Genomic DNA, 27,380 nt, shown 5'->3' with positions numbered 1-27,380 from the left:
TTGGATCTCTTATATTCCAGTGACGATAATATTTTATTCTTACCTTTACATAACTCACCGTTCTCTCGAGTCTTCAAGGATTAATAAGAACAATTTGCTCTATGATAATAGTATGGTTAAGGTTAAAGAACTTGAAGGTCTGGAAGTAAAAGAATATTTGGGTGAAGGAAAATATTTACTAACCGTTCGGACATACTGGCTCAGCTATATATATCAAAATAGAAACATGAGAAAACTAATATCAGAAGGTCATCTTATGAACCCCAAAGTTAGAATATAACATAGTATCAGAAGGTCATCTTATGAACCCCATTGTTAGAATATAACATAGTATCAGAAGGTCATCTTATGAATCCCATTGTTGCAATATAACATAGTATCAGAAGGTCATCTTACGAGCCCCGAATTCAGAATATAACATAAAATCAGAAGGCCAACTTAAGAACCCCAAAGTCAGAATATAACATATCAGAAGGTCATCTTATGAACTCCAGAGCTAGAATATAACATGAAATCAGGGGATCGTCTCATGAACCCTAAAGTTAAAATATAACATGATATCTGAAGATCATCTAATGAACCCGCAGAGTTTGAAATATAACATTTTATCAGAAGATCATCTTGTGAACGCCAGAGTCAGATCTAATGTAACATATCAGAAGGTCATCTCATGAGCCCCAAAGTCAGAATATAACAAAATCAGAAGTTCATCTTATGAACCCCAAAGTCACAATATAATATAATATCAGAAGGTCTTCTCATGAACCTCGAATTCAGAATATAACATAAAATCAGAAGGTCAACCTATGAGCACCAGAGTCAGAATATGACATAATATCTAAAGGTCATCTTATGAACCTCAAAATCAGAATATAACAAAATATCAGAAGGTCATCTTATGAGGACCAAAGTTAGAATATAACATGAGACCAGGAGATCATCTTATGAACCCCAGAGTTAGAATATAACATATCAGAAGGTCATCTTATGAGCCCCAAAGTTAGAATATAACAAAATCAGAAGTTCATTTTATGAACACCAAAGTCACACTATAACATAATATCAGAAGGTCATCTTATGAACCTCAAAATCAGAATATAGCAAAATATCAGAAGGTCGTCTTATGAGACCCAGAGTTAGAATATAACATGACATCAGAAGATCATCTTCTGAACCCCAGAGTTAGAACATAACATGATATCAGAGGGTCATCTTATGACCCCCAAGGTTAGAATATAGCATGACATCAGAAGGTCATTTGTGATGAGAATTTACCCTTTGCTGGTTGAATTCAGATGGAGTCACTATCAGAAGAGTTGAAGTCTTCATTCACGCCGGAGGATTTAGCATTCGCTCCATTATTTCCATGGTTTTGATTCCAGCTCGTTCCAGTAGGATCACTGGTTACCGACGTGATAATGATTCAGTACCTAAATCTAATTGCTCAGTTAGTTCGCAACTGCGGTCGGAACTATATGAGTACCGTATAATGTTGCATAATTTCGGCCACTCAGTATATTGCATTTTTTTTTAAATCAGGGCGAATGAAATTTGCCACCTTTATTCTGATCTACTTTCGTAGGCCGTTAGTGAGTATTTCAGTCTCTCAGAAGGATTGTTTAGCCTATGTACCGCGTTTTCAGCCTCGTTGAATGAATTTAGACTGTAAATGCCGCTTCCAAGGGCCACAAAAGATGTTTTCAGTCTGGTGGAAGGACTTCTGTACCGAAGTACAGTTGATTTCACTCTCACTTCATGCATTCAGAATGTAGATACCCTTTCAAGAGGCTCCAAATGGTGCTTTCAGTCTGACGAAAGGAATCCTAAACATGAGTACCGTTGTTTTCAGTCTCGATGGATAAAATCAGAGTGAAACTACCGTTTCATAAGGCCACAATAAAGTTGTTTTCAGTCTTGATGGATGAAATCAGAATATAGATACCGTTTCCACTATCCACAAACGATGCCTCCAGTCCTAAGGGACGAATCAATAACGTCGGTACCCATAAATAGCGTTTTCAGTCTGGACGGATCCCGAACTCCCTGCTCCAGGATTCGCTTGAGGGGGAACAGCAGCTCCTGTTAAAAGTGAGAGACACCATTCAGATGAGAACCACTCAAAGTATGTTCTGCTACATTATAGAATTTAATCAGCGTTTGGTAAAATACGCAAGCACACGCACACACACACACGCATGAGCAACATGTTATGCTAACAGGAATAATTTTCTTTTATGTATATACGTGACTAGTAAATAGCTGGATGAAAGAAACCGTTCGAGAAACAAAAGACGTGCCAAGAATACCCAGGAAATCGGACTCTTTTTGAATCCAAAAGGATCATTTAACAGTAAGTTCGTCATCCGGTTTGATGTGCAAACGCTGCCGAAGTGTGGAGCAACGTTCAGTAATTGTTATTTTCGCTTGGATTATTAATGGACTTTTTGGTTATAGGTCAGAGCCAAACACACGTACGACGCGCTCTCTGGAGAAGAAGAACATTTCTGACTAAAGGAAAAAAAATAAATAATGAAGTGCAGTGGAAATACATTTGGGGATGAAAGTTTCTATCTTCATCATACTCTACCGTTTTTCGTCTCACTTTAAAATGATACTGTAAACTTAATATCTTATCACTATTTTTTTCTATCTCTATCCGGTTTTTTAATTATGTCAGCTGTTACTACATACACACTCAAATGACTTCACTCTAAGCTAAATAACCCAACCTCTCCATGGTGAAATATAACTAAGCATTATGACTGTGTAGGCAATTATAAATAGACTCACTTGTCAAATTCACTTTGCTATGTGTTGCAATGGTGAAAATCTCCTTCTCATATATATATATATATATATATATATATATATATATATATATATATATATATATATATATATATATAAATATAATGAAACTAAAAACCACTACTGTATATAATAAATGTTAGGTAATGTCCACAATAAATTCCGGTGGTGAAGTGTGATGTACAATGTGTGTATATATATATATATATATATATATATATATATATATATATATATATATATATATATATATATATATATATATATATATATGTATATATATATATATAATGTATGTATGTATATGGTATTTATATATATATGTATATATATAATATATATAATGTATGTCTGTATCTAATATTTACATATATATGTATATAAATATACATATATATATACATAAATATATATATATATTTCCGAATCACCATTTAACTACTGGAGAAAATGAACTGCCCATCAACATGGCGCATCCAACCTCTCCTCTACTGGAACCAGTTCCCCCTCTCTTTGAACTAATAAATTTCGAAGAAAATCCTCTTGCATGCAAGCAGAGAAGAAACTGCAACTCGCACTTTCATGTAAAAAGTTCAATCAGTTCACAAGAACAGATCCCCCACACGGGTGGCCTCTAAGCTACTCTACAAGTAAATAAATAAACAAAAAAAACATCAACGGGTAATTATTTTAGGTCATTACTTCTGGGAGGTCCAGTTAATGAACGTCCATCACGCTGGAAGTTACTTATATTTTTTTTTTAATTATTTCTGAACATTGACATCATATATATATATATATATATATATATATATATATATATATATATATATATATATATATATATATATATATATATAATATAGATAAAATTTATATTTTAATTTATATATTCATCACGTTATATTTTATTCAGTTATATACATACATATATATATATATATATATATATATATATATATGGGTACATGTTATATATATGGGTACATGTTGTATATCGTATCGAAGGAGTGACACAACAAAGGATTGACATTTTATTGGAGTGACATAACGATGAAGCGACAAAGTAACCAAAAATTATGAAAATTATTAAAATATTGAGATTTTATTTATAAAAAACTAGAACCACTGAATTGTTAAAATATTATAAATACTGGTTGGATGGTTGGATGGTGGTCACTCCTTTGAAATTTATATCTGAGGTTATGTCACTCGTTTGTTATGTCACTCCTCTGAACCGCTCCCGCTGCTTGTACCGCACACAAACACTGATTTGGCGGGACACATGATAAACTTCCGCCAAGAATCCCACTGGAACATCCACTAAACGGTGACATGGAGAAATCATACTTACTTGTGTGCTTGCTTTTGCACGCAACCGCAATCGTTACCGAGATAGTTATAGCCGAGGCAACCCCGAGAACAATGAGGAGAATGAATAAAGACTGAGTCAGGCTCTCGCTTTCATCTGTAGAAATGGTATTTTGTCCTGTCTGGTCGTAGCAGTGCGCGGCAGGTTGGGAAAACCTCCATTCAGCTGGTCCTATAGAGTATATACTCATGGTGGTCACACTCAAGGCAGCTGTTGCCGTATTGAAAAGTTTTCCCTTTTCTCCTCCATCTTTTACTGAGACGTTGAGATACCATTCCCATAGTAAAATCCCGGCTCTATAAGAAAATGTAACGTTGATGTCATACCATCGAGAATCTGGGAAAATGCCAAGCTCTTCAGCTGTGAAATTCACCATATTCCGATAGAAAACTTTCCCATTGACTTCTATCTGTATACCTTGAAATCCATCGTCTGGTTTGCAATAAAGTCTAACTTGTTCCAAGTGCTCGGAGATTTCCTCCCTTTCTTCTTGAGAGTACCGCTTAACGACCATCGTACCGCCGGTGACCGTTTTCTCAGCACCGCATCCGTCGTCGCGTTTTACGCTCGGATTTGTGGAACCCTCTCCCGTGCTGTTGACTCCCAGAGAGCGCGAACCAAAGAGGAAAAACAGACATAACAGATATTTTCGTGTCATTGCACACCGCAGCAGCTGGGCGGATGGTAGGACGAGACACGATAATCTACCTTGTACGCAGGTGAACTATAAGAGATACCTAAAGAGGCGGTATATCTACGCCTATAGAAAGTTGACGCTCGAGAATTGTCCGGTTATCGAAACGGTTTGGCACTTTCTGGGGAGGTGCGTCCAACTGAGTAAGCCCCGTCGGGCTCAGCTACTGCGACTGAACAGAAGACAGGACATCTCGAGTATAAAAAGCCTTTACATCCGCTAGACAATGCTTTCATGGCGTCTGTGGATAAATGTTGCGGGAGAATGGGGTCGTGCACGTAGATTCCTATGAAATGTGAACGGGCAAAGTGAAATCAAAAGTATAAAAAATTATTTCTTGTTTCATAACCTTTCAAACGACAGCAAGGGGACCCTCTTCATGAAGTTTTCAAAGTTGAACTTGAGCGTCTTATGAATGCAATAAGTCGAGTGATCTGTGTGTAATGTATATATATATATATATATATATATATATATATATATATATATATATATATATAAATATTTATATACACACACACACACACATATATAAATATATATATATATATATATATATATATATATATATATATATATATATATATATATATATATATATATATATATATATATATATATATATATATATATATATATATATATACAAACAAATATAGCCTATACACAGTATATCTATACACAGAAATAAGTCTGTCAATAAAGTTCTATAGAAATAACAGAAGAACGGAAAGCTACGGAGGACTGAACTGGTTTCATCGTCTGAGAATGCAGACTTTTTCCATAAGTATCAATGCAAAGTAACTAGCCCAATGTTTTCAAACTTACGCAAATAAACGCTAGCATTTTCAGGCCAATGCCCGTTTTTTTTTATAAAAGAAAATAGTTACATTTGTTTCCGTCGATGACTTTTGTTGATTAATATATACTGAATATTCGTTCGATAGAGGCAATTTCAGGAACACGCCCGAAATCCGGTATCCTGCAACTTCTATCGCATACACCCACGCACATATGTGCGTATGTGTTTAATGCAAAGACCGCTTTTCTCATCCATGAAGTAGTTTTAATAATATGCATAAAGTTATTGCTTAATGTACGCCATACATAATTATGTAACAAAATTTTAAATTATTCAGGATTTTTGTACAAGTTTGAGTAACAAAAAAAAAAAAAGCACTGGTATTCCATTACCCAGAAATTGAGTTCTTTAGCTAAGAAACAACAAAAGCGCCATGCAAAGACGTCTCATATATAACTCCTCTATATAACTCATGAATACGTACTTGGGTGCTTGATCCTATAGACAAATATGGCGATTCCAAGAATGGCTAGAATGATGATAACACCAAGCACACTCACAAGTATCCACAAGGTGCTTTCAGGCAAGTGGTGCTCAGGAGTCCCTGTGCTGTTTCCTTCCGAGGAGTTTCCAGCCGGTTTTGGGAACGTGCAATTTCCACCAGGTTCAGTGAACCTCCATTCCGATTGGCCATAGGCGGTGACCTTGACTGACTTTACATATTCATCGAAGCGTCCCCAGTCGAAGTTATAACCTTTCTTCGTAATGTTTTTCTGGTTCAAGTAAACAGTGATTAACCAGTTCCGTGCCAAAGTAGAGAAGTGATAATCATAATAAATTGTCACATTAAATGATTGCCACAGAGAACCATTGGTAGAATTGAACTGTTCAGCAGTGAAGTTGAGGGTTTTGTCAGCTCTCTGGCTATACCCTCCACTTTCAGTTCTAAGCTCTGGAAACCGTCGTGAAGTTTACAATAGATCTGGAATGCGTCTTGATAAAATGTCTTGATGACTTTCCTCCCTGATCCAACAGTTACGTCGGCGTCGCAAAGACCTTCGCTCCCTAAAACGTCTTTCAAAACGAAAGCGAAAACGATGAGCTGAAAAGAGCTTTGCATTTTCCTTTCAGGAGACTCTGAACTATTCGGAAGTTCTGTGACGCACTGCAGATCTGGGACAGATAAACTCGGCAAGTATTTGTTTAGGAAGCTCGACAGTGAATGATCAGCCCCACCACTCGATGCTGCTTTCGGGCAAGAGGATGGAGCCTCTAATGTCTCCAAAGGGTGAGGGACCACTGAAGGAAATTGCGTCATTTGTTATAAGAGTTTAAGTAAAAGGATACATCCTGTGGCATGCACTCACGCACACACACAATATATATATATATATATATATATATATATATATATATATATATATATATATATATATATATATATATATATATATATATATATACATATATATGAGGGGGTGCGTGTTTGTGTGTGTAACGGCGCTTGCTTTCTAACTGTCACTGGTTGCCTGAGTCACAAGTTAAGCAAGGTTAGATCTGGTCAGTGCTTGGATAAGTGATCTTTAAGAGTACCCAAAACTTGGGTGGGTGGGTGGGTGGGTAACAATTTCATCCCCAAAATTCTTCCTGAAAACTGGAATTTTAACCCCCATGTTTGCGTGTGTTTGAGTGTGTATGTGCATAGTTAACCCTCCTACACAGTATTGATACAAAAATTTTGAAGCAAAACAATGCATCATGTGAATGAGATTTGGGACAAACTACTCGGAAGTGGAAATAAATTTCGAGAATTTGGGACAAACTACTCGGAAGTGGAAATAAATTCCGAAAATTTGGGACAAGCTACTCGGAAGTGGAAATAAATTCTTAGAATTTGGGACAAACCACTCTGAAGTAAAAATAAATTTCGAGAATTTGTAACAGTCTACTCGGGAAAGGAAATAAAATCCTATAAGTTGGGACAAACTACTCGGAAGTGGAAATAAATTCCGAGAATTTGGGAAAAACTACTTGGAAGTGGAAATAATTCCGAGAATTTGGGACAAACTACTCGGAAGTGGAAATAATTCCGAGAATTTGTAGCAAACTACTCGGAAGCGGACATAAATTCCGAGAATTTGGGACAAACTACTCGGAAGCGGACATAAATTCCGAGAATTTGGGACAAACTACTCGGAAGTGGAAATACTTCCGAGAATTTGGGACAAACTACTCGGAGTTGGAAATAATTCCGAGAATTTGGGACATACTACTCGGAAGTGGAAAAAATTCCGAGAATTTGTAGCAAACTACTGGGAAGTGGAGTCTCTTCAAGGATCACTCTCACCAAAATGACCGTAAATAACAAAGGCGAAGAATACAGAAATTAACAAATAGACCCATCAAAAAAAATCATCTGTCATGCAAGCAGAGAAGAAAGCATAAACCGAATTTTCACGTGACAATCTGGTATATTTAAAAAAAATATAGTGCATGTGACGCTTTAGATCTAGCAAAGGAAATCGTTAGCCTTTGAAGCGAAGTTGGTTAAGTAATATGCATGAATGTATGACCCGCAAGTAAATGAATTTAAAAACCTCGACAGACAATTATTTTTCTCATTATGAAAGCGAGGTCTAATTAATAACAGCCTCTCAAGATGAAAGCGACTTACATTATTTCCGATTAGGTGAGTATACTAACACGTATATGTGAATATTTATGTATACATTACACTTATAGTTTAGTAATATCCGTAAGCGCACATGCTAGTCTTGAATCCTTTTTCCAACAAACAACAAAAGTTGCACAAATGGAGAACTCATACTTACTCAGATGCTTGATTTTGCACGCAAGTACAATCGATATCAGGACAGCCATGGAGAAGGCAACGCCGAAAACAATGGCAAGAATGAATTCAGGAGAAGTCAGGCTCTTGTCTTCATCTGTAGAATCTGTGTTTTGTCTATTCTGCTTGTAGCAGTGCGCGGCGGGTCGGGAAAACCTCCATTTGGATGGTCCCATAGAGTATATAGCTATTGTGGTCGGTCTTGAGGCAATTGGTGTCGATTTGACGTACATTTCTACCTCCTCTCCATCTTTGATGGAAACTTTCATATACCATCCCCATTGTGGGTAGTTCCCTCTATATATTAAAGTAACACTGACGTCATACCACCGGGAATCTGGGAAAATGCGAAGCTCCTCAGCTGTAAAGTTTACTTTGCCCGAATAGTCAAACATCCCACGCAGTGCAGTCTGTATACCTTGAAAGCCAACATCTGGCTTACAATAAAGCACAACTTGTTCCACGCCCTGAGAAATTTCCTCCCTTTCTTCTACAAAGTACTCCTTGACCATCATCGTACCTTTGGTAACTGTTCTCTCGGCATTGCATCCGTCGTCGAGGTTTATGTCTGAGTTTGTGAAACCATCTCCCATGTTGTTGACCTCCAAAGAGCACACTCCACAGAGGAAAAACAGCCTTGATAGATATTTTCGTATCATTGCACAACACAGAAACTGGACAAATAACACTGCGAAACACGACAGTCTACCTTGTATCCAGATTTACGATATGAGATATCTGAGGATGCGATACATAAAGGTCTAATCAAAACTGACAGTCGAAAAGCCGTCTTAATATCACAATGGTTGGGCACCTTTTAGAGCGCTCCTTTCAACTGAGAAAGTTCGGGTGACGATACTACAGCAGAACAAACCCCGCACACCTAGAAAGGTCTTCACATCCGCTGTACAATGGTCTCGGGTTGTCTGTGAGCAATGTTCGGAAAGACAGGGCTTGGTAAATATATCTTTGGAAACTGAATGAACAAAACAAAAATATATACTAAGAAGAGAAGTCCTCGATTCCTAATCCTTTCAATGCAGCAAGGGGACCATCTTTATGCAAAATTAAGACTTGAATAGAAACGCCATAGGAATGAAATAGATTGAATCAGTCTCGCGTTCTTATCACGGGCGAATTGCATTGTTTCATTATTATCAAACTGTTCGGCAGTAACAGCGGACATGATATACACATGAATGATCATGCAAAGTATTTTAAAAACTATTTTTTTTATTAATTTCCTTGTACTGAAGATCAAACAAGCAAGGAACAAAAACAAAAACGGAAGAAAAACCAACAAATTTGTAATTATCATGGAGGAATTAGATAAATAATTCATTTATTGAAAATGAATAGGGTATTCTGGGAAACATCAGAGGGTCTCTGCACTAATCCCGCCAAAATCCTTACCTCCCCCAACCATTGTGTAGATTAAGAACTAATTTCTGTTTTTTTTTTTTTTTTTGCCCCCGAGAGTGAAAATCATTGCAACTCTTTAACCCCTTCTTTTATGTTCACTAAAATACTCTAGATTTTGATACACATTACGTGCGGAAGGTTGACATTCTCCCAGCGAATTAATGCCTGATGATTATGAAGAAGATGATGAGTAAATATCGTGCATAAGGTCAACTTGCTATCGAATTTGATGATGATAATGATGGTGACGAGTAGATGTTGTGTATAAGAGCAATATTCTACCGACGTCAGCGAATGAAGAAGCTGCCCATAGTGATGGAACTCTTTCCACATGCTGGCGAGCTAAATGTTTCCGTTTCTCTTGAAGCAGACGAGCAAGACTTTAATTGTTTAAAGTTTTTCAAAATTGAAAACACCAGGGTTAGACGTTTAATCTCTCTCTCTCTCTCTCTCTCTCTCTCTCTCTCTCTCTCTCTCTCTCTCTCTATATATATATATATATATATATATATATATATATATATATATATATATATATATATATATATATATATATATATATATATAGAGAGAATGTCTGCATAATTTGTACACTTGTTTGTGCGCTATAGAAATCCGAACCGCTTGACCGATCTAGACAAAATTTGGCACATGGGCATCATTTGATCCTTCCCACTTCCTTTTGTAACGTGTGTGGTAAATAAACTCGACGGGTTTATCACACCTCATTTCATGTACTTGATACTATAGAAATATATTATTGAAAATGTTATTTTCTTTCCAGTGATTATTAATTCTGTATCAAGGTTTCTGTTTATGTTTAGTAGGGGGTGTGTTTAGGTTTAGTGGGGTGTGTGTTTAGGTTTAGTGGGGGTGTGTTCAAGTTTAGTGAGGGTGTCGTTAGGTTTAGGGGGTGTTTAAATTTGGTGGGGGTGTGTTAAACTTTAGCAGGAGGCGTGTGCTTAGGTTTAGTGGGGGTGTGTTTAACTTTAGCAGGTGGTGTGTGCTTAGGTTTAGTGGGGGTGTGTTTAGGGTTGCTGGGAGGGGTGTTTAGGTTTAGTGGGGGTGTGTTATTTTTAGTGGGGGTGTGTTTAGATTTGGTGGGGGAGTGTTTAGCTCTAGTAGGGGCTTGTGTTTAGGTTTAGTGGGGGCTGCATTTAGGTTTAGTGATGGTGCATTTAGGTTTAGTGAGGGTGTGTTTAGGTTTTGTTGGTGGTATGTGTTTAGGTTTAATGGGGGTGTGCTTTGGGTTAGTGGAGGGTGAATTTAGGTTTAGTGGGAGGGGTGTTTTGGTTTAGTGGAGGGTGAATTTAGGTTTAGTGGGAGGGGTGTTTTGGTTTAGTGGAGGGTGAATTTAGGTTTAGTGGGAGGGGTGTTTTGGTTTAGTGGAGGGTGAATTTAGGTTTAGTGGGAGGGGTGTTTATATTCAGTGGAGGATGTGTTTAAGTTTGGTGGGATGGGTGTTTAGGTTTAGTGGTGGATGTGTTTAGGTTTGGTGGGAGTGTGTTTTGGTTTAGTGAGAGTGTTTAGATTAGTGGGCGAATGTGTTTAGGTTTAGTGGGGGTGTGTTTTGATTCATGGGGTGTTGTTTAGGTTTAGCTAGGGGTTTCTTTAGGCTTAGTTGGGGTGTATTTAGGTTTAGTGGGTGGTGTGTGTTTAGGTTTAGTAGGGGGAGGGTGTGTTTAGGTTTGGTGGGAGGGTGTTTAGGTTTAGTGGACGGTGTGTTCTGGTTTAGTGGGGTGTGTTTAGGTTTAGTTGGGGGAAGTGTTTAGGTTTACTGGCGTGTGTTTTGTTAGTGGTGGTGTGCTTAGGTCTATTAGGGGTGTTTCAGTCAAGTGGGGGGTGTGTTTAGGTTTAGTGGGGGCTGTGTATACAGTGTCTTCCGGACCTATTGTATTTATGCAGTGTACTGGAGTTATGTTTAACTTTATAATTCACAGCCTTTGGCTTAAAAGGTTTCAGAATCCTTAAAGTTATTTTCTAGAGCTTTCAAGTTATTTTCTAGAGCTTTCAATTAACGGACCATTGCCTTCAGACATATAGTATTTTTCTACTGAAGTTGTTACGTTGAACTGTATACGGTCAGTGGCTTGGAAGCTTCTAGATTTTTTATATATCTATTTTTCTTAACTTTCAATTACCGGTTCATTCCCTTTATGCTCTGCCGGAGTCATTATGCTTATATCTACAGTGTGCAACAGGAAAGCGTTCGGCTTTTATCTTCCATTAAGTATTTTTACAAATATGCATAAAGTTATTGCTTGATGTATGTCCCACATATGTATAAAAAATGTTTAGATATTATAAATTTTTGTACAGGCTTGCGTTACAAAAAAAGCGCTGGCATTCCATAAATCAGAAATTGAGTTAGATTAGCTAAGAATCAACAAAAGTGCTATGGAAAGACTTCCCATATATAACTCATGAATACGTACTTGATCCTATAGACAAGTATGGCGATTCCAAGAGTGGCCATTAAGGCAAAAACACCGAACACACTCACAAGTATTCACTAGGTGCTTTCCGAGTTTCCACCAGGTTTTGGGGACGTGCAATTTCCACCTGGTCCAGTGAACCTCCATTCTGGTTGGTCATAGGCAGTAAGCGTGACCAACTTAAGATGTTCAAAGAAGTGGTCCCTTTCGATGTTTCGTATCTTCACAACGTTTTTCTGGCTATAGGAAGAAGTCAAGGCCCGTATAATATTCAAGATCTGATATTCATAATCAATATTCACATGAAGTAATTGCCACAGAGAATCACTGGTAGAACTGAAATATCCAGCAATGAAGTTGAGGATGTTTTCAACAATCCCGCGTCCGTCTACTGTCAGTTCTGAGCTCTGGAAACCGTCGTGAAGTTTACGATAGACCTGGAATGCGATTCCCATGGATACCTTAATGAATTTTCCCTCTGATCCGACAGCTACGTCTTCGGCGCAAAGCCCATCTTTTTTCTGGGCGTGATTTTTCCCGCCCTAAAACATCTCTCAGAAGGAAAGGAGAAACGAACAGAGCAAAAAAAAAGGGCCTGGGCATTTTGGTTGTCAGGAGAGACGAAGCTACCTTGAAAATTCAAAGAGGCGCTATATGAGTTTGATGATGGTCAAGAAAGCCACTCGATACACCCAAACACCAGAGAGGTTCGGATAACTGCAAGGGTTACGATGGTGCTGACGAAAAGACTTGTGAAACGAGATTTAGTAGGAGGAGTTTCTGTCATGATAAGAGATGCAATGCGACGCCAAAGTCGCGTTACGAACACGCACTCGTATGTGTATGCATATATATATGTATATATATGTATATGTATATATATATGTATGTGTGTGTGTGTGTGTGTGTGTGTGTGTGTAATGAAGGAGGCAGGGGAAGCACACCAGTAAGTCAAGAAGGTCATATTTATTCAGTTGCAACGTTTCGAAGCCAACCAGCAGGCATCATTTTCAAGCTACAGAGTAATAATACCTAATCAGCACAATAAAACTAAGTGACAAATATTAAAATACACAGTATAAGTTACAATAAAAAGCTTATGATTGGAGGCTCTGCCCAAAACGTTAAAGTCTTTGTACTGAATAGAATATTTGCATTTACCGGCACGATTCCTTATGTTGGAAAAATCGGAATTTGAAAGTTTAGTGCCAGTTCTATAACTGACAGCTCTATGACTGTCGACTCGGACCTCAAGTAACCTATGTCTCGATCCAATAGAGGTTCCTCGATTACACTGAGGACAAGTAACCTTACAAAATAACACAGCCATTAAAGGATTCGAACGGTCTTTGAAGCTGAAAAGGCTACCGATATTCAGTGGGTTTGTGGGTATAATTTTGATTTTCACGGCAGGGAGATGACGGGTTATTAAAGCTTGGAGTTTTTTTTTATAATAGAAAGGTAATTTAGGAACGTGAGGAGTAGGATGACGTGGAACAAAAATCACCATGCTGCACCGAGCCTTTGCTTTATCCTCTAGGTGGCAAGCTTTCCACAATGAAGTCACGTTCCTACAAAAACCCTTTAACAGCAGCTGTTTTCCCGGCCACTTATTCTTTAAACACGTCTCCAAATTTTTAAATAATATTTTTGTTCCAAAATTCAAACTCAACGACATTCAAATTCCCTCTCTCTCTCTCTCTCAAAACTCCGTTTTCTTTAACCTGGACGGCAACATCTTGCACCCAGATATAAGCTGCTGTGGTATAATTGTCACTATTATTATTATTATTATTATTATTATTATTATTATTATTATTATTATTATTATTATTATAGAAATTAGTACAGCATATGTATAATAATGTGAGGAATAATACTTCCTCATTCTTCATTTCATAGGGGGTCGTAACTTCCTCTTCCCCTTTATCATCCCTTCACCCTCCCCTCCACCCCCCCTTCCGTCTCCCCTTCATCTTCCCTTAACCTACCCTTATCCCTTCCTCCTCCCTTGCCTCTCCTTCCCTCCTCCCATCCTCCTCCCATCCCCTCCACCATCCCCTTCACTTACCTTTTCCCTCCTCCCCCTCCCCTTCCCCATTCACCCTTCTTCTCCTTCTTCTCACTCCTTTTCCTTTCCCCTCCTCTTCCTCCCCCCTTCCCCTCCCCTTCCGCTACCCGTAGACTGTTGTTCAGAGTTTTAACTGGCTTCTACCAAAGGTTGTTATACAGTTTTTCAGGCAGTTATTGGTTTGGTCAACTAATATATATATATATATATATATATATATATATATATATATATATATATATATATATATATATATATATGTATGTAATATATATATGTATGTATATATGTATATATACATATATATATGTATGTATATATATATATATATATATATATATATATATATATATATATATATATATATATATATATATATGTATATATATATACAGTATATATATATATACAGATGACTCTTAATGGAGAATATTTGATCAATATTTGTTCAGAGGAAATTTCAGGTACACACCCGAAATCCGGTTTCATGCAACTATTACCAAGCACACCCACGCACATATGTGCGTTTGTATTTAACTCAAAGACCGATTTTATTATCCATGAAGTATTTATACAAATATGCATAAGGCTATTGCGTAAAGTATGCCGCACGTATTATATGTATAAAAATTTTGCATTATGAATTCTTGTACAGGTTTGTGCAAAAAAAAAAAAGCACTGGCATTCCATAAATCAGAAACTGAGTTAGTTTAGCTAAGAAACAACAAAAATTCAAATGCAAAGACGTCCCACATATAACTCCCATATATAACTCATGCATACGTACTTTTGTACTTGATCCTATGGACAAGTACGGCGATTCCAGGGGTTGCCATTATGGCAAAAGCACCGACCACAAGTATCCACAAGATGCTGTTTCCTCCCGAGGAGGTTCCACCCGGGTTTTGGGACGTGCAATTTCCGCCAGGTTCAGTGAATCTCCATTCTGATTGGCCATAGGCGGTGACCTTGACTGACTTTAGATATTCACCCACGAGTCCCCAGTCGATGTAACTTTTCTTCACTACGTTTTTCTGGTCAATGGAAACAGTCAACAACCACGCCCAGTTAAAGTACTGATATTCATAATCAATTTTCACGTCAAGTAATTGCCACAGAGAATCACTGGTAGAATTGAAATATCCAACAGTGAAGTTGAGGGTTTTGTCAACTCGCCTGTAACCCTCCACTTTCAGTTCTAAGCTCTGGAAACCTTCGTGAAATTTACAATAGATCTGGAATGCTTCTTGCTTAAATTCCTTAATGACTTTTTCCTCTGATCCAACAGTTACGTCGACGTCGCAAAGCCCATCGTTATCTGGGCGTGATTTTTCCCGCCCTAAAACGTCTCTCAGAAGGAGAGGAGAAACGAACAGAGCAAGAAAAAAGGGCCTGGGCATTTTGGTCATCAGGAGAGACGACGTTATCCTGAAAAATTCAAAGGGGCGCTATATGAGTTTAGTGATGGACGACAGCTGGTCAAGAAGGCCACTCGATACACCCAAACACCAGAGAGGTCCGGATAACTGCGAGGTTACAATGACACTGACGGAAAGAATTGCAAAACGTTCCAGTATGAAGAGTTCTGGCATGATAAGAGAATGCCCTCTTAACTCCTCTAATTCTTCGCGCTTTTTGGATACGCTTATCACTACAAAGTCTGAAGATCCAAGTACAAGCAACATAAAGAAATTGTGATGTCCGGTCGCGGGAAGCGAATCCGCGTTACCATAATCACGTGACATCGTCGTAATTATAGTAACGCTGGTTCGTTGCCCGCGACCGGACATCAAAATTTCTTCACATTTCTTGCGCTTGGATCTTAAGGCTTTGTAGTGACAATATCCAAAGAATGCGAAGAATTAAAGAAATTAAGAAAGGGCATTATTACAATTATATAATATGTATATATATATATATATATATATATATATATATATATATATATATATATATATATATATATATATATATATATATATATGAAATATAAAAGCAGCGTATCGTGCTTCTGAGTAATCAGTAAAGGATCCACAGTGATATTCTTGTTTGGCAAGACGGAATGTATTTGTAGAAATATTTACAGAGTTTAAAGCTTTCGTCCCATCCTTCTGTGGACTTGATCACTAAGCTCTGTAAATATTTCTTACAAACATATTTCGTCTTGAAAACAAAGTAACACTATGGATCTTTATATTTATATATATATATATATATATATATATATATATATATATATATATATATATATATATATATATATATATATATATTTACTTTGACTGTAAAGATTCTAGTCAAAGGTTTTATACATTACAACACACATTCACATAAATTTAAGATACACACACACATACATACACACACACACACACACACACACACACACACACACACACACACACACATATATATATATATATATATATATATATATATATATATATATATATATATATATATATATATAATCAATGCTTCTAAACGTCTTTAATATCAATTCGCTCTACCACATAAAATAATATATTTTCATATGTATATGTTACCGAAGGGGAATTTTTAGTTGATAATAAGTTTCGTCGTCCCGTGGGTGAGTTCTTGTCCTTCCTTGTTTTGAGCCCACGGGACGACGAACTTATCATCAACTAAAAAATTCCCCTTCGGTAACACATATATGAAAATATATTATTTCGAGGTAGAGTGAATTATATTAAGACGTTTGTAGCTTTCTGATTGTATATATGAATCACGGTGATGTGATAAAAAGTCATATATATAGATATATATATATATATATATATATATATATATATATATATATATATATATATATATCTATATGTATATATATATATATATATATATATATATATATATATATACACATATATATATATATACACACACACACACACATATATATATATATATATATATATATATATATATATATATATATATATATATATAAACTATTAATTGTGTCTACACTCCTCTCATAAGTTTTTACACAAGTGAAATACAGCCTGAGGGAGATTCGCGTCAGAAATGATGAGCATAAGTAAAAATACAAAATCATTTTAATCATTCACGACAATAAATCTTATCCAGGCCCATGATCGGACTTGGATGCTATGAAAAGACGAATGGGGAAACAAAATGGCTTATCTAGTAATCGTATCTTTAATTCACATAGCCGAACTCGGAAGATATTTCTTTATAAAACTTCAGAATTGCCAAACGTAATGAAAGTTCTGATATATATATATATATATATATATATATATATATATATATATATATATATATATATATATATATATATATATATATAAATATATATATATATATATATATATATATATATATATACATATATATACATACAAATATTATGTAATAAATATATATTATATAATATATATATATATATATGTGTGTGTGTGTGTATATATACATATGTTCGTTTGCTTCCCTCTGTTTCAATGTAGTTTTCGCTGAAAACCTTGAATCGATATTTTGCAACGAAATAAAGAAAATCTCCACCATCTACAGGTTTCGAACCTCGTTAGAATAAATTATTTGGTTCCCACTCGATTGCTCAGTTTCCTCATCTTCATCATCGTCATAATTCTTCGTCTTCCTCCAACTTCTTTTTTTTTTCCCACTGGCAGCTGAAAGGTAGTATAAAGCATTAGAGTTAGTTAGTTACAGGGTAGGATACAAGACGAATTCAAGTTAAAAAAAAAAAGCTTCGAGAAGAGTGTCAAAAGTATGTGCACGATAATTCCGTAACAAACTCGTCCAAGAATGTAATACTATTTGGTAACTGGCAACTCATCGTAGACTTTTGGCACTCCCTCGATGCTCAGTTAGAAACATGTCCTCATTTGATACGATTTTCGCTCTTTATTTGTTTATCTGAAGGAAATCATATATATAGATATGATTTGATAAAGAGGAAAACCTTAAAATTTCGAACGAAATCATCTCAAATGGGAAATGGTCAGATCGTGTACTGTCAACATGCCCAACATTAGGGTTTAGTTTCGGGACAAGTGATTATCATCATGGACATAACAAAACGGATCTTTCCTAGATAGTGATCCCCAACAAAGTTCGGGGGTCGTTATCTAGGACTAATATTTCTTTGGGGTCATTATCTTTATGATATTTACTGTCTATTGTTTATGTTTTTGCGGTAACCCCCAATGGGCTTGCACTGAACACCTCCGCAAAGGTGGATACATACTGGGTTAAAACCCCTGGGGGGTGGTGGTCACTATCTAGGAGAGATCCACAAAAACATTGTTGCCCATAGGCACTATATCAATTTTGATTTCTGCATATACGTTTCCCAATTCCAATTTACCTTGGTGTGCGAACGGCATATTCCATTTTGCAACCAACGCATTGGTATTACGCGTTCTTCAGCACAGATCCGGTTGGTGGGTTCTGTTGGCAACACTGGACGGCAAAACTAACCAGCGCAGTTGAAGATGGGAAGTCAGCCTAAAGAGAAAGAAACGAACATCAAGAGCTTTTTATATTTAGGCTTGTAACATCGCTAATATCATTTATCATTCTCACTATCATCTGTGAGAGCAGAAGCAACAACAACAAAAATCACGAAAAACAGGAAATCAATGATAAGAGATTGAAGGGGAAAATCCAGAAGCGGGTCGCCATTACCACGATAAAAACTAAAAACGACGTCAGCCGGATGAGTTAGAGGTACGTCATTTCCCCTAGAAGCGTTTGTTGCGATAAAGGATGTTCTGATAAAGGACAAAGGACAACGAACAAATGCACGAAGGGCAAAGGGCATAGGGAAAAAAGTAATCACCAATGATATGATAGTTACTCTAGCCTGTGAGGGGTATGTGTTTGTGGTATATATATTTATATGTATGTATATATATATATATATATATATATATATATATATATATATATATATATATATATATATATATATATATATATATATATACATACATATATAGACATATGCGTATATATATGCATATATATGTATTAAATACATATACATATATGTATGTATGTATGTATGTATGTATGTATGTATGTATGTATGTATGTATGTATGAATGTATGTATGTATGTATGAGTGTGTGTGTGTGTGCAATGCAAAGAGAAAAGGACGATTAAAGAGACGCAGACTGACGAACAGACAAAAACAGAGACAAAATTATATACAAAAAATAAGTTTATGTTTTAGAACCAATTTTTTTAGATAAGACTGCTATTATTTCTAACGACGACGCACAGCCAAAGAAACAAAGATACGATAGCATTTCTAAGTAAAATAAGAACTTTTCTTTCTTTAAAAAAAATATATATATATATTTCGCCATTGACTTTCTTCATAGAAAATATCAATAATAATAGCAAAATATCTCTATCAATAATAATAGTAAAATATCAGTAATTCTAGTAATAAACCGGAAGTGACCAGCAAAAGGTACTTACCCATCAGATGGGCAAGAGAAGATCTCATTACATTCGTCGGCTTATTTTTTTTTTTGTCTCTCTCACTCTATTTCTTTCTCTCGTCCTCCTTTTAGTCATCATTCCATCTTTCTCCTGTTTCATTGCCTTTATCTTATATCTTCTACCTTCCATCTTCTGTCGTCTGTCTTCTTCTATTTTCTATCGTGTATCTTCTATGCTTTATCTTATATCTTCTACTTTCTAATCTTCTGTCTTCTATTTTCTATCTTCTATCTTCCATCTTCTTGGTCCTCTGCAGGTTCAGATGTAGAGCTGTCATTGCAGAGGTGAGAGACACAATCCAGTGGGCCAGCAGTGGGTACTTTCAGTAATCTAAGAGAACGGATGTTTTTAATTCATTATTCGGGATTTGTGTTATGTATATATATATATATATATATATATATATATATATATATATATATATATATATATATATATATATATATATATTATATATATATATATATATAATATATATATATATATATATATATATATATATATATATATATATATATATATATATATATATATATATATATATGTATATATACTCTTTCTTCCGTTTTAATCAGAACAGCTTATTTCGTCAAAATATCCCGGGAGATATTTGTCAGTCTTCGGGACAAGCGAAGATTCATCATAAAAGGAAGAAATGTTTGTCACAGGTCAACTGACATTCGTCCATAGCAGAGGTCTTCCGATTCATTACATAAAGCTCCTTACAACAACTGCTTCCTTATGTTCTTCGATTTCTAAAAATTTAAAACTTCTCATAGTTTCTATATCTGCTGCATTACCAAATTATAATTCCTAATATTAAATTATTTGTTTTCAGCAATGTTTCATTTGAGTTACTCTCTGATCTATTTGTTTGATTCCCATTTCGAAGTTACTGTACCTCCCAAACGATTTTTGTTGAACCATAGCTTATTTATCGTTTAAAATCCTGAGTCCAATCTTTTATTTTTCTGTTCTGCTTCATTATGTTAATTTTACTTCCGTATCTAGACTAGTATGCCCTTCTTGCCCTGAAGTACAACGGCCCTATTCTCTCCAGTTTGGAATTAAATCTGTCACAAGTTAAGGATCAGGTCAGAAAACTTTTGTTGACATTGGAAAGTTCCTTGAAACTTTCAGTGATCAACAGTTTATTGAAAATACAATAAGACATGATATGTTTGTCCACATCTTTCTTTAGTCTTACTGTATCCTGATTCATATCTGATTATTTATCATTTCTAATATAGAAAGGAAATGAAAAATGCCACTCACAGAAAAATTTGGTTGACTCAAATACGTCACATAATAATCATAATATGTTTAAATACTTCCTTGGTAGATCTGAAACTTGCAGAATAAAAGGTGGAAATTCTGAACGGTTTATCGCATCTAAACTGAAATATTTCCTTTGGAAAATGCACTTTCCTTTAGTGGTAAACACAACAGTTCTTAAAAGGACTAATCGTCTAATCAAAAATAATTTTTACTGAATAAGAACTGAGTCTAAGACAGGGTATTTCACCACATGCATTTAGTACTACATGTTTCTGATTGAGAGAGAAACCGCGATGAGTTGTCTTCCTGTTTTCAGCGATGCGAAAATTACAGAAAAATTTGGACCTGTACTTGTGAAGATCAAACAAAACTTTCATTTGCTACTGTAGATTTGTAAATAATGCATCTTTGTTAACTAATTTTTTAGTTTATGATAACTTTTTCTTTAGTTTTCCCTAGAAAAATTTGTTTTTGTTTATTCATTACTTTATTGAAGAAATTAAAACAGTCGTCTTGTCGTTTTCATTAGTGGACCAAAATGAAAATTCACATCTGATTAGTTTAATCAACAGCTTGAGAGAAAATGTTTCAATTCATGATTTAACTAATCTGAGATAATGTGAAAACGTATGCATAATAATATAAGAAATTAATGTGATATATAAATAAATGGATGATTCAACAACAACTTAGATCATAGGTATGCAAATAAACAAGGACTTTACAACCTTACCTCCTTCTTTCAAACGAATATCTGCCGACAATTTTCCATCTTATTTTCTTTCAAGAAAAACGAGTTCGATAGAAATACTTTGGAAGTTTGCCGTATTCATTTATCTTAAGAAGTCGTTTCAAGGTCTTGGAATCCGTAACCTGTTGACAAAGATGAAGAATACGTGTTATACAGTAAATCGTTCAATACACATACACACAAATGTATCATATATACTTCATATATATATATATATATATATATATATATATAATATTATATATATAATATATATATATATATATACAGTAGCTAGTTTATCTATTGCGATTATACAATCAGGTGCACACATACGTTCATGTAACCAGGAAATGCGGGCATTCATATCTAACTAAGATTATTTAATTCATGGAGAGACAATATATATATATATATATATATATATATATATATATATATATATATATATATATATATATATATATATAGATATATATTTTTTGTCTCTTACATGAATGAAAGGATATTAACTATATATGAATGTCCGCATTTCCTGGCCACAATTACGTGTGTGTGTGTGTGTGTGTGTGACAAAATCACGTTAAGATAAATTAGCTAGAACCGGGAACAGACAGGAAGTGACGCGTGACCGCGCGTATGTGACGCCACATTCCTGCTCTGGCATGGAAAAACCCCACGTCAGGGGAAGGGAGTAAAGAAAGGTACAGCCTCTCTCTTACAGGGAACCCAGAAGCACGAGGAAAATTCTAAAGCTAGGTAGTAGATTGGAGTCTCATTTTAACAGTACAGAATGGGAAAGGGGGAGGAGGAAGACGAGGAGGAGGAGGACGAGGAGAGGAGGAGGAGAAGGACGAGGAGGACGAGGAGAGGATGAGCAGGAGGAGGAGGAGGAGAAGGAGGAGAGGAGGAGGAGGACGACGACGACGAGGAGGACGAGGAGAACGAGAAGAGGAGGAGAAGGAGGAGGAGAGGAGGAGGAGGACGACGAGGAGGACGAGGAGAGGAGGAAGAAGGAGGGGGAGGAGGAGAACGAGGAGAGGAGGAGGAAGAGGAAAAGGATGATGTTCGTCAAAGAAAGAAAACTACTTTTACACTGAATAACCAAAAAATTAAAGAAAAAAATTTGACTACTCCTCTTAAGCTGGTATATACAATAACAGATTTGATCAATGCATTTAAAAAATCAAGCGCATCACTGCTACTGATGTTGTTATTAGAAGATGGTGGCCTTATGCCAGCATGGATCCTAACTTTATTAAACAGACGACCGAGTCTCTCCCTTCTGGTTATACCTGGAGGAATCAGAGCTTCTGTTTACAGAGATATTTCAAAAACGAGCTCAGAGAAAACGGGTGTCACTGCTCAAGACGTTTTCTGTCGTAAATTTCATTCTTCCGCGTTGGTGCAAATCAGAAGCAGCCAGTGGTGTCAGCAGAGTGGTGTCAGAAGAACATTTTTCCCGACGCATCTTGAAACCTGTAGATACCAGGGTGTTGTCACACAAAAGAGCGGGTTCCCTTACCAAACTTTGCACCGATTAGCACCATTTTTATTTTTTTATTCGTATTGGTACAAAATGGGAAGGAGTTTCATGAACACGATCATAGGCAACTTCAGTTTTACCACCAATATTGGTTATTTGGTGCAACAAATTTGGCGATAAGATGCTAAAAGATGCATGGAGAAAAATCCTCGCATGACACCGCACTATACTGTCGGTTTAATGCGTTAAAAAATTAGTCTTAATTCTTGGAAATTGACAAGTTTAAGTAGTAGACTCACCATGAACGCCATGTTGTTGTCGTTGTAGTTTCTTTTGTGGTTCTGTTAAGTTGGCCTTCTGCCAGCACTGGCTCTCTCCCCCTTGAAGTCAAGCTAGGAATGATGGCGTCGCACGTTAATGAGGAGAAGAAACCTTCAGTTCTGAACGGATATAGACAGACTGGAGAAGGTGAGAAGGCTCGCACGAGCTTTTATGGCAGGGGCCACCACCGATGTTAAAAATAAACTCTCTCTCTCTCTCTCTCTCTCTCTCTCTCTCTCTCTCTCTCTCTCTCTCTCTCTCTCTCTCTCATTATTTTTCTTTTTACTTCTATTTTCTCTCCGCTGCTCTCTCTGTTTTTTTTTTTTATTCATTCAACTGTTATTCCCTTAATCTTTCTATCTTTATCCATCTCCCTTTCTATTTTTGCTCTGAAGGCCCTTTTCTCCTGTACTCATGCTCTCTCTCTCTCTCTCTCTCTCTCTCTCTCTCTCTCTCTCTCTCTCTCTCTCTCTCTCTCAAGATTTGGTCCCCTACCTGCGTATAACTGGCCCTAAAAGTAACCATGTGCATCGTTAGGGCAGTAGGGACATATCATAGTATTAGGTGGCAGTGGTACATAGGAACTTGGGTATCGAAAATGATTGTTATGATATAATGTTATATGGGAAATACTAGGGTACAATGGTACATAGGAACATTAGCATTGGAAATGGAATGGTAGGATAAAATAGTACCTAGAAAAATAATTAAATACTTACCGGAAATAGAATGTTATGGTATAATGGTAGACAAGAGAATCAGTATCAGAAGTGTAACATCACGATACTACGGTACTTAGGAAAAATAGCTTTAGGAAGTGGAATTTGGGATTACTCAGCTATATAGAAAAAGGAGTGTCAAAAATGACATAGCTTGGGAATAGGTTACATATTTATGAGTGTAATCAACTAGGCAGATGGGAGAATCAACTATAATTGGAATATTTTGAGGAAAGAGGAATAAAAAAAAAAAAACAAGTACAAAATTTTTAAAAATGAATACAGAAACTAACGCCAGCCTAACTAATAAAAAAGATAGGAAGAGTGGAGAGCACGAAATGATGAATGAGCAAGGGAAAATAAACATATTACAACAAAAATCAGAGGAGGTAAATTTGTGGGTTTATTTTTATATAAAGGACTAATTATTGCATTACATAAAACTATTTTTCTCATTTCAGCTTACATGAAATAACCGATGACTGGCAATATATTCTACTTTGATGATATCTCATCATGAACGTATTATTATTATTATTATTATTAGTATTATTATTATTATTATTATTATTATTATTATTATTATTATTATTATTATTATTATTATTATTATTATTATTATTAAAAATACTCATAGTAGCATGAGTCTTGAAATGGAGAGAAAAATCCAGTTATGTATGAGTACACATATTTTTAAATACACGTATCCGTACATAACTGTGGATTTGTTTCTCCAATATTATTATTATTATTATTATTATTATTATTATTATTATTATTATTATTATTATTATTATTATTATTATTATTATTATTATTATTAAAAAATACTCATAGTAGCATGAGTCCTGAAATGGAGAGACAAATCCAGTACTCATTTTTAGATACATGTACCCATACATAACAGTGGATTTGTTTCTCCATTATTATTATTATTATTATTATTATTATTATTATTATTATTATTATTATTATTATTATTATTATTATTATTATTATTATTATTATTTTTGTTGTTGTTGTGAGATTTCAGTAAAATCTAAAATAAGAGGTAACTGCATAAAAACTAGAATAACAAAACTGAATGGCTTGGTATAAAACTAACAAAGAATATAAACTCCTAAAACACACACAGTAGTTGAGATGTGTGGAGGTAATCATCTCAGACATTATAGAATGATAATTAACATAGAGTTATTTTAAAAGACTGAAAAGAAACAATCGGACGGATTATATAAAAAATTTCCCTTGACAGAAAAAGGTCGTCGAACCGATAACTTCTTATTTCTATTGAGAGTAGGGCACACGAAGAGAATGGAAATTGAATAAGTGAATATGGGAATAAGTAAATAAGTAAGTAATTACATAGATAAAAAAAAAATTAATAAATAAGTAAATAAGTACATAAATAAATAGATATATAAATAAAGAATAGATAAATGAATGAAAAGGTAAATGTATAAATAAAAGAATAAAAACATATATACATACATAGGTGAAACAATAACGAAAAATAACATATATAAATAACAGATAAATAAAGAGATAAAATAAATAACCAAATAAATATGAGGAGAAGTAATAAATAAACAAATAGAAGCAGAGTAACTTTCACTGTCCCAAAAGAAACAAATGCTACGTATTAAAGTTGAGTCTTCCGTTGTAACCTTAGCCCCCGCGGGGGATTACGGCCGAGGTCGAGGCTTCATCTGTCTATTTGAGAAGCTGCGATACCACGTGGGCAACGTGGTGCCAGAACAAAAAATGAATAAGCAAACAAATGAAAGAATAGATAAATAGATGGGATAAAAAAAGTAAGTGTATAGTTAAAGGCATAGAAATTAGTGAGCTAATGATGAATAAATAAAATATATGTAAATAAATGAAAATGAGTTAGTTGATAAATCACGTTTTTGAATAAGTGTGTGATGAATGTGATAACAAGCATAGGAGGAAATAGTCCTAAAATGTAGTACTCAATTAATAATAATAATAATAATAATAATAATAATAATAATAATAATAATAATAATAATAATAATAATAATAATAATAATAACGACGAAAAGAACATCAGTGATGATAAATGATAATATTAATATCACCAAACACTCTTATAATAAAAATTATAATGTTCTGCCAGGCAGTTATCAAATACCCCGTGAAGTATTTTTTTAAGGTTAGAATTTTTTCCTTAAAAAATTGGGATTGTTTTAACGATCGTAACATCTGCTAAACTATTTCCAGTCGAGGAAAACCCGCTGCTGGTGCTGGAGACCAAATGGAACCAACTGGAACCACATGGAACCAACTGGAATCACCTGGAACCGACTTGAACCACCTGGTACCACCTGGAACCACCTTGAACCACCTGGAACCAACTGAAACAACTGGAACCACCTGGAACCAACTGGAACCAACTGAAACCAACTGGAACCACCTGGAACCAACTGGAACAACCTGGAACCAACTGGAACCACCTGAAACCAACTGGAACCAACTGAAACCAACTGGAACCACCTGGAACCAACCAGAACCACCTGAAACCACCTGGAGAAGATTCTCATTCATTCCAAAAGTCCAGAAGCAGACAAAAAACTAGCAGAAAGAACACAGAAGAGGATAAAAAAAATACAAAGGAACAGAAACCGTGCAGAGATGGGACGAGAGAGCCACAAAATCGCCAAGAATCAGTCCGAAATCAACATTACTTAACCCAAAGATGAGAGCAGAATTCTTCGTGAAACAAAGAGGCCAATAATAGCCAAACAAATAGCCAACAAATCATCCAGAAGGAGCCAAAGGACAGACGCGCTATTTGTTCTCACTTCGAGATTGCTGAACAAATAGCTCAAGAAATAAAAGCCACAAAACAAA

General features: G+C 35.4%; 1 protein-coding gene across 7 annotated transcripts; it reads right to left on the bottom strand.

Moving 5' to 3' along the window:
- Nucleotides 1-156: 156 nt before the first annotated feature.
- LOC136851350 (uncharacterized) lies at nucleotides 157-23,944 on the bottom strand. 7 transcript variants are annotated; one of them, XR_010856846.1, is made up of 6 exons: nucleotides 23,763-23,944; nucleotides 23,273-23,456; nucleotides 21,981-22,120; nucleotides 19,946-20,299; nucleotides 18,825-18,964; nucleotides 17,870-18,126 (listed from the first exon to the last, which is right to left on the bottom strand). XR_010856846.1 is itself a non-coding variant. In XM_067125403.1 (2 exons), the coding sequence occupies exons 1-2, from the start codon at nucleotides 15,859-15,861 to the stop codon at nucleotides 1,988-1,990; spliced, it is 714 nt and encodes a 237-aa protein (XP_066981504.1). In that variant the 5' UTR covers nucleotides 15,862-16,159; the 3' UTR covers nucleotides 157-1,987. The 7 variants fall into 7 exon arrangements, 3 of the variants coding, with proteins under 3 accessions (XP_066981504.1, XP_066981503.1, XP_066981502.1); XR_010856845.1 differs by lacking the exons at nucleotides 17,870-18,126; nucleotides 23,273-23,456 and adding an exon at nucleotides 157-2,079 and having other exon boundaries at nucleotides 23,763-23,942; XR_010856844.1 differs by lacking the exon at nucleotides 23,273-23,456 and having other exon boundaries at nucleotides 17,871-18,126; nucleotides 23,763-23,942.
- Between the last annotated feature and the right edge of the window lie 3,436 nt (nucleotides 23,945-27,380).

Source organism: Macrobrachium rosenbergii, chromosome 23 (genome assembly GCF_040412425.1).
Source record: "Macrobrachium rosenbergii isolate ZJJX-2024 chromosome 23, ASM4041242v1, whole genome shotgun sequence".
Lineage (NCBI taxonomy): Eukaryota > Metazoa > Arthropoda > Malacostraca > Decapoda > Palaemonidae > Macrobrachium > Macrobrachium rosenbergii.
The sequence above is the reverse complement of the archived record's forward strand: the minus strand, read 5'-3'. Positions and strand labels throughout refer to the sequence as shown.

What these genes read in the sequence shown, in the direction of transcription:
- LOC136851350 (XM_067125402.1), bottom strand. Translation starts at nt 9,183, where the DNA reads ATGATACGAAAATATCTATCAAGGCTGTTTTTCCTCTGTGGAGTGTGC. An exon ending in GTGCAAAATCAAGCATCTGA is followed by an intron (nt 2,080 to 8,507) that starts GTAAGTATGAGT and finishes CACTTTTAACAG; the next exon opens with GAGCTGCTGTTCCCCCTCAA.